At 35.7% G+C, this 13,259-nt stretch overlaps 1 protein-coding gene and 2 pseudogenes across 3 annotated transcripts in view; 1 reads left to right on the top strand and 2 right to left on the bottom strand.

The window, feature by feature from the left end:
• UGGT1 (UDP-glucose glycoprotein glucosyltransferase 1) overlaps nt 1-13,259 on the bottom strand; it is a 117,809-nt gene that overhangs the window by 56,924 nt on the left and 47,626 nt on the right. For all 3 annotated transcript variants that reach the window (XM_025050896.1, XM_006917733.3, XM_025050897.1), the window contains exons 18-19: nt 4,805-4,969; nt 460-580 (exon numbers count right to left, since the gene is read on the bottom strand). In XM_025050896.1, coding sequence (XP_024906664.1) covers nt 460-580; nt 4,805-4,969 — 286 coding nt within the window. The remainder of the gene's footprint in view (nt 1-459; nt 581-4,804; nt 4,970-13,259) is intronic.
• Nucleotides 1,343-1,461, bottom strand: LOC112484592 (annotated as a pseudogene).
• LOC112484594 lies at nt 4,087-4,205 on the top strand (annotated as a pseudogene).

Genomic DNA, 13,259 nt, shown 5'->3' with positions numbered 1-13,259 from the left:
TTTAAAAGATTTAGTTTTATGGCATGACATTATTCCTCAATGAAGCTTTATTTTTTAGAAAGGCATTCTCATGCTCTCAGAATAAAACTAAGATATTTGTTGACATTGCTGACTGATTCCAGAATGAGGATGAAGAAAAGACAGATGCTTAAAGAGTTTTATAACTAAGAAAGTCAACAATACAGGTCCTTTTTATCATCTAATGCCTATTTTTTTATTTAAAAGTCACTGAATATTTTTTAAAGTTCACAAGTGTTTATCCAGGAAGAATTTCTCTTCTTTTGGAGGAAACTCCTATGAATTTAGAAGCTTGTATTATGAATTCAAGGTGCAATGAGTTCAAATATAAAATCGGGTCAAAATCTTGGGTTATCTTCTGAACATTACAATCTACTAAATGCAAAGATTCTGAAAGACAAATCAAAAACAGCCCACAGCTGCTCCTGAAATGCTCCTTACTGGTTGCTGTTAAATCCAGGTATTCTCGCTCAGCTGTTAAAATCCTAGAATTGATTCGTGGAACAACATTTGGCTGATTCATGATATACTCTACCACATCTTGATCATGGGACAGTTCGCCCTACAGAAAAAAAAGGTGGGGACAGGATGAGTGTTAAACAAATCCGACTGATAATTAGAAACTAAAAAATTATTAACTTTATAATACCTTTTTTTTATATATATAATACCTTTTTATGTATAGGTAACAGCTAAAAACACGTTACCATGATTTATGTCCTTGTCATTGCCAAGCATAGCTTGGCACATCATGCACAGTATCACTAACTTTCAACAATGTGAAGCACATGTTATTGCCATCCAGTTTAAAGATGAGGAATCTGTGGCACAGAAAAGTTAAATAACTAACTGAAAATCACAGAGTTAATGAGAAGTGAATTTGAAATGCAAATCCAACTTTATTTGATCTCTCCACATACCTCTGTGCTTCCCCAAAAATAAGTAAGCTCTACATATTGTAGTTAACAAAAACAGAAATCCATTCTGAGATGTGCTTATTGTTGGTTTCTCTCTAAAGAAGAAAGGCAAATGCATTCTCTCCAGCAATTAATATACTTTGTAATAAAAATCACCCCAAGCTTTTTTCAATCTCAGGTATCCAAGTAACCCTACATTTCCAGAGTCACAATTATGCTGGTGAAAGGAGAAACAATTCATCATTTATTCTTCCCTTTTGTACCTCTCATATTACAGAAATATATGTACAATTGACCCTTGAACAACATGGGTTTGAACTATACAGGTCCACTTATATGTGAATTTTTTTTCAATAAATATATTCTCTCTTCCTTATGATTTTCTTTCCTTTTTTTTTTTTTTTTAACACCTACACCACCTGGTCTTCCTAGGTGGTTTCCCATCCAAGTACTAACCAGGCCCGACCCTGCTTAGCTTCCGAGATCAGACGGGATCAGGCTTGTTCAGGGTGGCATGGTTGTAGACTCCTTATGATTTTCTTAACATTTTTTTCTCTAGCTTTATTATAAGAGTATATAATATATACAACATACAAAATATATGTTAACCAACTCTTTATGTTCTCGGTAAGGCTTCTAGTCAAAAATAGGCTATCAGTAGGTAAATTTTGGGGAGTCAAAAGTTATATGCAGGTTATTGACCACTAAGGGAGCGGGGTTAGCACCCTTAACCCCTGCGCTGCTCAAACGTCCACTACAGTTTTTTGTAAAATAAAAAAATAATAAATAATAAATGTAATGTACTCCAAGTAGGAAAAACCCATAGAGTTCCACACGTAGACATAATTATGAAGTGTCAAAAGTACCGATCCTCAATCAGATTAACAGCTGATTTCTCAAAAGAAATCATAGAGATGAAAAGGCAATAGAATTACATATACAAAGTGCTGAAAGAAAATAACTGTCAACGAAGATATTCCATATGCAGACAAATTTTCATTAAAAAATAAAGGGTAAATGAACACATTCCCAGATAAACAAAAACAGAGAATTTTTCCCTGCCAGGCCTAACCTATAACAAATACTAAGGGGTATCAATCAGGCTAAAATGAAAAGACACAAGACAATAACTCAAATCCACACAAAAAATTAAGAGCACAAGTAAAGGTACCACATAGGTAAATATAGAAAGTATAAATATATATTTTTGTTTGTAACTCTTATTTTTCTCACTTAAAAGGTACCTATAAAGGCCATAATTATAAATTGATGCAGATAGGCATATAATGTGGAAAGATATAATTTGTATGACAATAACAACATAAAGGAGGAGCTAAACAGAGCTACTGAAGAGCGAAATTTTTCTATATTATTGAAATTAAGTCGATATAAAAAATTTAACTACATAAATGTTATATAAAAAGGATTATACACCATAACAAAGTGGGGTTTAGCCCAGGAATCCAACATATAAAACCAAACAACATAATATACCATATTAATAGGTAAAGAAGAAAAACCATACGATCATCTCAATAAACACTAAAAAGGTATTTGACAAAATCCAACACACACTGATGATAAAAAACATTCAACAAACTAAGAATAGAAGGAAACTTTCATAAACTGATAAAAGGAATCTGCAAAAAACCAACAGCTGATACATACTTACTGGTGAAAGATTGAAAGCTTTCCTCCCTAAGATCAGGAACAAAACAAGAATGTTCACTCAACATTACTTCTATTCAGCATTGTATTAGAAGGTAAGCAATAAGCAAGAAAAGAAATAAAAAGACGTAAAAAGCATCAGATTAAAAAGGAAGAATCAAAACTCTCTCTTCGAAGATGACGTAGTCGCAAGTTGACATTTTCTATATATAAAGCATTTAAAGAATCCACAAAATACTATTAGAGCTAATAAGTTACAACATGTAAGATCAATATACAAAATCAATTGTATTTCTATTCATTACCAATAAACTATCCAAAAATTAAATTTAAAAAATATTTCATTTACAATAGCATAAAAAAGAATATAATACTAAAGAATAAATTTCAGGAAAAAAGTATAAGACTCTGCCATTGAAAATAACAAAACATAGTTGAAAGAAAGTAACAAGACCAAAATAAATGGAAACATCCTGTGTTCATGGGTTGGAAGATTCAACATTTTTAAAAGGTATCAAAGATATATCAATACAGCCCAAATTGATCTACAGATTGTATGTAATTCCTATCAAAATCCCAACGACGGTTTTTCGAAGGAAGGAAGGCAGGCAGGCAGGCAGGCCAGCCCAAAGTTGGAAAATTCACATTTGATTACGACACTAATTAAGACTATGAGGTATTTACATAAGAAAAGATATATTGGTCAATGGAAAACAAGACAATCCAAAAATAAATCTATATGTTAAAAGGCAATTTTTTTTTTTTTTTTATAAAAGTGCCATAACATTTTAATGGGGAAAGACTATTCTTTTCAATAAATGGTACTGGGACAACTAATCATCCCAAAAGATACCTGGTTTCATGTCAAATTGGATTTGGAAAAAAAGGTGAACTCCTACTTCACACCATATATAAAAGTTAACTGAAAATGGATCAAAGAACTAAATGCTAAGAGAAAAAACTATAAAATGCCTGGAAGAAAACACAGGTATAAATCTTTGTGACGTAGGATTAAGCAATCGTTTCTTACATATGATACAAATAGCACAAGCAACAAAAGAAAAAAAAAAAGTAAATTAGATTTAATCAAAATTAAAAACATTTGAGCTTTAAAGGATACCACCAAATAGTGAGAAGACAAATTATAAAGTGAGAGAAAATATTTGAAAATATATAATAAGTGATTAGTATCCAAAACAAATAAACAACTCTTACAGCTCAAAAATAACAAATACACAATTAAACATGGGCAAATAATTTAAATAGACATTTTTCCAAAGAAGATATAAATGGTGAATAAATTCAATATCATTCAGGTTTGAGTAAAGCAAATCGAAACCACAGTTAACACTCACACCAGCCAGGCTATACTTAAAGAGACAGACAATACCAAGTGTTGGCTAGAATGTGGAGAAAGTAGAACCCGGATACACCACTGGTAGGAATGTTTAATGGTGCAGCTGCTTTGGAAAATAGTCTGATAGTCTATGGCCATGCTACCCTGAATAAACCTGATCCTGTCTGATCTCAGAAGCTAAGCAGGGTCGGGCCTGGTTAGTACTTGGATGGGAGAACACCTAGGAAGACCAGGTACTGTACGTGTAAAAAAATAAAAAAATAAGGGATTGTAAGCTGACAAGGTCCTTGCAATCTGTGAGGTCAACCAAGGGTTGCCTCGCCTAAAAAAAAAAAAGAAAATAGTCTGATAGGTCCTCGAATTGTTAAAATAAGCATGCAATTCCACTACTAGATATATACCTAAGACAACCCATACACAATTATTCATAGTAGCCAAAAAGTGGAAACAACCCAAATATGCATCAACTGATGAATGGATAAACAAAATATGTTATATCCATTTAAGGGACTATTATTTGGACATAAAAAGGAGTGTGTACTTACATGCACTCCAGCAAGGATAAAAACCTTGAATACATTACACTAAATGAAAGAAATCAGTCACAAAAGACCACATATTGTATGAATCTATTTACATAAAATGTCCAAAACGAGCAAACACATAGAGAGAGAAACAGATTGGTGGTTGCCATAGGGCAGAGTAGGGGAAAATGGAGAGTGACCACCACTGGGTTTTGAGTTTATTTAGAGGGTAATGAAAATGTTCTTATTGCCTACTACAGAGAATACAAAAATGTAAGCAAATCATTCTCTTTCAAAATCAACCTTCAAATACCACTCACCAAGTATACCGCTCTTTGGAAGAAGGTTGTGGTCTCCAGAATTTTGTGCATTGTGATGGTTTCCAACTCATCAGGATCCAGCTGCTCCTTTTCCAAGGGCATTCCATTGAACAGAACAACAGGCAGAAGACCAACTCCAGTCTGCTCATAGTAGGCTCTTGCTTCCTAAAATCACAAGGGACCACAAAATGACACATTTTTGTCCTTCATGAGACAAATGGAACAAAGTATATTTTTCATAATACATGTCCTAGTAAGAAAAAATCAACAGAAATATGGTCACCAATATAACTAAAGAAATTTCTTTTAAAAAATATCAAAGGTGAAATCATAGTTAATATCTAAGTAAATTTCAGATTAAGTTACTGAGTTTTTATAAAAACACAAAACTTTGCAAATTAGGAAGTGATTTGAGGGTAGGGGTTGGGGTAATTTTCAGCAGCCCAAGTTACCAATCCTGAATTATACAAGCTAAAGCCAAAACTATACAACAGACCTTTCTGCAATGATGGAGATATTCTACTTTCACTGCCCAATGCAGTAGCCACTAACCACACATGGCTATTAAGCACTTAAAATTAATTAATTTTCATTTTAAAGTCACATGTGGCAAGAGGCTCCCATAATGAGCAGCACAACAACAGACTGACATAAATTATTAGTGATCCTGTGCAGAAAGCCTGAGAAGAAATATTTACATCCAATCCTAAATTAAAAGATCCATATCACTAAAAAGAAATTACATCTACAGAAAACAAAACAAGACTGGTGAGAAAACAGTGCATAAAAACTGCTCTACAATATACTGAGTTCAATCTTTTTCCTTCCCCAAGAAAAAAAGAGGTTCCCTGGCAGGAAAATGCCAGGCCAACAAAATGGCAAATGTATCTAAGATGGATATATTTTTTTCCTGGCACTTTCCTCTGACTGTCAACATAGGTACATTCTCCATATATCAACCACCAACCCAAGACTAAGTTTTCAGACAAAAAACTATATCGTATGCAAGATATTAAAAATAATTCTTCAAAACTTTCTTGTTAAACATCTTGTAACTGATATATTCTGAAAAATACCAGAAGTTTCTTACATGTAACCTTTTTAAATACCACAAATAGAGAAGTACTTCAATTGTGTCACTAATACCAGGCATCAGCCATATATTGCTTAGTTTCTAATCGGATCTAGCCACAACAGTAACTGATGGTACAGACCTATATGAGGGACTATATATGGCATAGACAAAAAGACATTCTAGATTGATTTCTGCTGTTTCTCTATATCACTGTTTAAATTTTTAAAATTTATACTCCCAAAATTGTAACATGTTAATTATGTTCTTTAACCTCAACTGTTTTCAAACAAGTGTGTAAAAACTCAATTTTAATATACTTTGCACTTTGAAAATCATTCCTCAATAAAACAAAGTCCAAATTCTAACTCTAAGTGACAATAATAAGTAAGTAACATTAGTTGTCTCTGGAAACGGCAACTGAATAAAAGTTAGGAGTGGGAGGGATATGTTTTGACTATATAGCTTCCATTTTTACAACCTGTAAACAGTTTACCAGATCCAATAACAGAATGCAGCTCAATTATCAAAGAGCCAAGTTTAAAAGTTATATGTGAGACTATCAACGAGAGAAAGAGGCACCCATCTGAAAGGGCCTATAAGGGCCTAATACAACATATACAAAGAACTCATACAACTCGACAATAAAAAAACAAACAATCCAATTAAAAAATGGGCAGAGGACCTGAACAGACACTTCTCCTGAGGAGACATACAAATGATCAAAAGACATATAGAAAGATGCTCAATTTCACTAGCCATTAGGGAAATGCAAATCAAAACCACAATGAGGTACTACCTCATACCTGTCAGAATGGCTATCATCAACAGGACAAGTAATAACAAGTGTTGGAGAGGCTGTGGGGAAAAAGAAACCCTCATGCACTGCTGGTGGGACTGCAAATTGGTACAGCCACTATGGAAAACAGTGTGGAGTTTCCTCAAAAATACTAAGAATAGAGCTTCCATATGACCCAGCAATCTCTCTACTGGGTATCTACCCCCAAAATTTGAAAGCATTCACCCACAAAGATATATGCACCCCGATATTCATAGCAGCATTATTCACTGTGGCCAAAACATGGAAACAGCTGAAGTGTCCTTCAATAGATGACTGGATAAAGAAGCTGTGGTACATATATACAATGGAATATTACTCAGCCATCAGAAAAGATGAAATATTGCTATGTGTGACAACATGGATGGATCTTGAGATTATCATGCTCAGTGAAATATGTCAGACAGAAAAAGTTGAGAACCATACGATTTTGCTCATATGTGGGATACGAAACTGAAAGCAACAAACAAACATAACAAACAAACAGAGACTCATGAACAAGGACAGCGTGGATTGGTGGTTACCAAAGGGAAGGGACAGCGGGGAGGTAAATGGGGGTAAAGGGCGTCAAATATTTGGTGAGAGAAGGAAATTTAACTTTGGGTAGTGAACATACAATGCAATATATATGAAGTATTATTGAACTATACACTTGAAATCTATCTGATTTTATTAACCAATGTTACCCCAATAATTTTAATAAAAAAATTACATGTGAGAACTTCTATCAACTAATCACTAAAAAATGTTAAAATTATTTTAAAACGTTAATTACAGGCAAAGTCTTATGAATGAGCCACTCACAAATTATACCTAAGATTAATAAAGACTCAGAGTTAACAGCCAAAAGCAAAATGTTTCAATTTAAGTGAGAACTCTTCTTACCTACCATTATCTTACTGGCTTCAAAAGAGAGACACCTATCTGACTAAACCGTCTTCAGTTTTAAAATTCTACTTTAATTGTACTGCCTAGTTATAGAAATGATTACTTCTTTCAAATATTAAAAACAGAAGATATCATAGCTTCAGAATTATAACAAAAGGTACAGATATTTATAACAACATTAGCTAAATGCACTCATTCCTCCTTTTCAAAAGAATCTGTTTTCTTGAGCTTTTTTGTGTGCGAGTATTGCTCCTGCAATTTAAAAATTCTTACTAATCACTAGATTCTTGGGACTTCTAGAAATCTAACATCCTTCTCTTCAGAGTATATATCTACTCAAATAGTAAATTACGTGGCATATATAAATAATATGATCTTTTTATATGGGAAGGGCCACTAATCAGTACAGATGAGGAAAATGGCCACATCTAGGAAACTACTGAGGAACTAGGTCTGTGTAGGTCTGTGTTACTCCTATTTGATTCTTCAGTAAATAAGAATTTCAACACATAAAAGACAACAAGTAAAAATACCCTTTTTCTCAATTTGTCCACTGTATTCAATACTTGTCAAGCAAATACTTTTGATATAGCAATCATCCACAATAAAAAGGCAACATGAACTTTTTCTTCAACAGGATAGAAAAAATTAGAATTAAACCTTTTTCCAAATGTGAAATATGAGAAAATCCCATTAATTCTCCTGAACCTTTAGTATTTCCATAGCAGCCTTTCTTTTCTTTTATTTCACCTGTTCTTTTTTTACAGAGTGCTATTCTTGCTGTTTGTGAAAATGTCCACATCAATATTATTTTAGTCAAAAAATCATAAAAGGTAAGTGACTGAACAGAAGGCTGCAATAAAATAATGGAACCATTTTCAGTCAAAACTGAATAGATCTCATGATCAGCTTTAGTTCCAAACCTGACTTGACACAAGGAGGTGTAACAATAAAGTACGAGTGACGTCAACATCATGGCTGAATAAGATGCCCCTCATTGGTGTCCCTCCCACAACAACGATTTGGCATCCATCCATGAACAAAAGTGCCTTTGTGAGAGCTTTTCTATCCAGCACCAACCACCAAATGACCCAGGATAAGTCTCGCCCACACATGCATCAGGTGATAGGCATATAGACTTTGACCCTGGCTTGGTCCAAGGACTGGGCCCTCTTGGCCACAGCCTGGGAACCACTGGGAAAAAAATGTCTAAGCAATCACTCATGGACAGAAAAGTTCCAGGAGAGAAGTTCCAGAACATCAAGGGAGCAAAAAACTACAAGTTTGGACACACCAAAGAGAGTAAGAGGAACAGGCTGACTTTACACACATCACCCCTCCCCCAAGGCAGTGCAGCTTAAGGCCAAGAGAAAGATCTTCTAGACTCATGATTTCTCCTGCGAAGGAATGTGCAGGCAAGTGAGTATGTACCCAGCTTCCCCAGCTATCTAGGATGCTACCAAAAAGGCTAATTTCTCTCTCACCCCATCCAGAGTACTGAAGTGTGAACTCATGACTGGGGGAGGGTAGAGGCTGGAACAGCAGCAACAATGCTCTCAGAGGGCAGTTAAGGGACACAGTTTGTACTTACTGCAACAAGAAGTATACCCATGAGCCACCCAGAACACCTCATCCACAGATCTCCCCAAATGGCTTAAGGGCACCCCCAGTGCTCTGTGTACCTCACCCACACACATAACTCCTCCCCGTGGCCAGCTCCCAGGGTACATTCCTGACAGTAGCAGCAAGAGCAAGTTTTGCTCAATGGCTCGTAAGAACCCACAGAAAGCTAGCCCAAATCTTGAGCTAGAAAGACAACAAAACTTGAGCTTTAGTGCCACCTTGGGGAAAACATGAGGGGGTCTGGTTAGCACCTAACTTGGGGCTAGAGAATCAAGAGAATTTATACAAATTTCTGAAGTCTGTATAAAAGAGAACAGCAAGCATGAAGCAGATATATCCACAGACAGCCTGAGAATGCCTCAGAATTCCTAACAGGCCTGATGGAAGGTATTTCTCTCCCAAAGGCAGTTAATAAAGACTGGAGGAAGTGACTGCAACTCCAAATGCAAAGAAAGCAATGCAAAAGTGCAAGGAACATGAAAAATCAAGCATAACATCACCAAAGTATCACAATAATCTTACGGTAACTCATCCCAAAGATGTGGAGAACTGTGATTTACTCAAAGAATTCAAAATAGCTGTTTTTGGGAAATTCAATAAGCTACAAAAAAACCCAGAGAAAAAAAATCAACAAAATTAGAAAAAGCAATACAATAACAAAATTAGAAATTTAACAAAACAAGAAAAATCATAAAAAAGAACCAAACGGAAATTCTGGAGCTGAAAAAATACAATGAGTGAAATGAAAAAATACAATGAGTGAAATGAAATAGCATTAATATCTGATCAATGAGAAGAAAAAAAATCTGTGAGTTAGAAGACAGGAACTTTGAAGTTATCCAGTTAGATGAGTACAAAGAAAAAAGAAAGAAAGAAATGGTATATGGCTAATTTGAAAATTACTGGAGTTCCAGAAGGAGATAGGATGGAAAAGGGGCAGAAAGCTTATTTACAGAAATAATGGGGAAAAAAAGAAAGAAAGAAATAATGGCTGAGAACTTCCCAAATCTTGGGAGAGATTTAGATATATGAATTTATGAAGCTCATCAAACAAAATCAACTTAAGAAATCCTCTGCAACAGATATTATAATAAAACTGTCAAAATTCAAAGACAAAGACAATATTAAAAGCAGCAAGAGAAAAAAAGCTTGTAACTTACCAGGGAAGGCTATCAGATTTCTCAGCAGAAACCTTACAAGCAAGGATAGTGGGATGATATAGTCAAAATGATGAAAAAAAAAAAAAAAAAATCTGCCAATGAAAAATACTCTACCTGGGAAAAGTCATCCTTTAGAAATGAAGACAACTTTCCCAGACAAACAAAAGTTGAGAGTTCATTACCACTAAACCCGCTTTATAAAAATGCTAAAAGGCATTCTTTAAGCTGAAATGAAAGGATGCTAATCACTAATGTGAAACCCTACAACACACTGGTCAAGATAAGTATATAATCAAATTCAGAATATTCTAATACTGTAATATGGTACTCTTAATCATTTTATTATAAAGATTAAAGGACAAGAGTATTACAAATAACTATAACTTGTTAGTGAATATACAATATAAGAGGCAAATTGTGACATCAAAACCAGAAAAGGGGATGGAGTAAAAAGTTAGAGTTTTCACCCATGTAAAACAGACTGTTATGTCTTAAAAGGTGTTTTATGTAAGTCTCATAGTAACCACAAAGCAAAAATCTACAGTAAATTCACACACACAGAAAAATAGGAATCAAAGCATACCATTACAGAAAATCATGAAATCACCAAGGGAGGCAGCAAGAAAGGAAGAAAGGAACAAGGGAAATATAACAGCCACAAAACAACTAATAAAATGGCATTAGTACATACTTACCTATCAATAGGTACTCTAAATACTCCAATCAAAAAGCAAAGAATGACTGAATAAAAAAAACAAGACCTAACTACATGAGCCTACAAGAGATTCATTGCAGCTTTAAAGACACAAATGGTCTCAAAGTGAAAATGAAAGAAGATATGCTATGCAAGTGGAAATCAAAAGAGAGCAGGGGTAGTTATACTTACATCAGACAAAACAAGAGTTTAAGCCATGAACTTTAACAAGAGAAAAGTCATTACATAATGATAAAGGAGTCAATTCATTAAGATAAAACAATCATAAATATACACACATGCAACATCAAAGCACCTAAATATATTAAGTAAATGTTAATAGATCTAAATACTAATACTAAATACCTACGTTAAGAAAAAAGAGAGGAGTCTGGATAAGATAGTGTAGAGGGTAGAGGCTCTGAAGACTTCCTCTTGTGACCACACTAAAATTGTGCTGAAATCACAGAGCAAACAGCAAGCAGAGTCACCCAGGGTCTGGATGAACAGAGGCCCTACAACTAGGAAGAGAAATAAGAAATCACTTTGGAATGATAGGAAGGAGCAGACTAGAGGCTGCCCGGTCCCACACAGATTGAGCAAGACAGAATCTACAGCAGCTACCGCTGGCAGGTACAGATGTTCCTCTTAAATGGTCCGTCACCGCGAATGGAATTTCGTCGTAATGGACTCACTTGCCTTGAGCTGCAGCACTGGGGCAGCTGCTGTGGGGATGGAGAGCCAGGGACATACAGTGGGGACACTGAGTTGTAGGGCTTCATGGTGAGGGCTGGAAAGGCGGCCTTCTCCTGGGCAGAAGTGCTGGCAGTATCCACTAATCCTTGGTGGAGCCCTCCCCACTCCCAGTGTGCAGATGCAGGCACCATCATAGCTAACATCATCAAACTAGATAACAGAGGTTGCTCCACCCAGATGACTCTCTGAAATTCCGCCCCTCCCACTTGTGGCCCCGCACAACCACCTCCAGTGGGGTTCTCGGCATGCCCTGTGCCCCTTGCTGAGTAGCCCAAAGCTCCACACTGGCCGCAGCTAAAATCGGTTTCTGGCATGACCTGTTGAAGCAACTACAAGCATAGCTCAAGTGGCAGACATCTGTGGATCGCTTGCTGACTCTTACCAAATGGCTCTGGAGGGGCACAGACTTGGGGCTATACTTAGCCTGAGGCTGAACCCCCTCAGGACTGTGCCACTGAGCTCCACAAAGCTACATGGCTAAGACCAGGAGACTTAGGACCTTTACCTACTACATAGAGACAGACACAGAAAGGCAGCCAAAATGGGGAGACAAAGATACATGTCTCACATAAAAGAACAGACCAGGGCTCCAGAAAAAAAATCTAAAAGAAAGCGGAGTCAAGCAATCCAACAGATGCAGAGTTCAAATCACTGGTTATACAGATGCTCAATAAGAATAGATGAACTCAGTGAGAACTTTAACAAGATAGAAAACATGAAAATGGAGATGGAAATTATAAAAGGGAACCAGTCAGAAATGAAGAATATAATATCTGAGATGTAGAGTACATTAGAGGGAATCAACAGAACGGATGAGGAGGAGGATCAAATCACTGATATAGAAGATGGGGTAGCAGAGAACACCCAATCAGAACAGCAACGGGAAAAAAAAAATCAAAAAAAGTAAAGATAATTTAAGGAGTTTATGGGACAGCATCAAACATAACAATACTCACATCATAAGAATACCAAATGGAGAAGAGAGCAAGAAGTTGAAAAACTATTTGAAGAAATCATGATGGAAAGTTTCCCTAACCTGGTGAAGGAAACAGATATACAAGCCCAGGAAGGTTGGATATCCCAAACAAGATGAACCCAAAGAGTCCCACACAAAGACACATCATAATTAAAATGCCAAAGGTTTAATACAAAGAGAAAATCTTAAAAGCAGCAAGAGAAAAGCAGTTAGTTACCTACAAAGGAGAGTCCATAAGACTGGTAGCTGATTTCTCAAAAGAAACTTTGCAGGACAGAAGGGTTTGGCACAAAATATTCAACATGATGAAAATCCAGGATCTACAATCAAGATTACTCTACCCAGCAAAGCTATCATTCAGAGTCAAAGGACAGATAAAGAGCTTCCCAGACAAGAGAAAGCTAAAGGAGCTCATCACCACCAAGCCAGTATTACAGAAAATGTTGGA

Source organism: Pteropus alecto, unplaced genomic scaffold (assembly GCF_000325575.1).
Source record: "Pteropus alecto unplaced genomic scaffold, ASM32557v1 scaffold607, whole genome shotgun sequence".
In the NCBI taxonomy this organism is placed as follows: domain Eukaryota; kingdom Metazoa; phylum Chordata; class Mammalia; order Chiroptera; family Pteropodidae; genus Pteropus; species Pteropus alecto.
The sequence above is the reverse complement of the archived record's forward strand: the minus strand, read 5'-3'. Positions and strand labels throughout refer to the sequence as shown.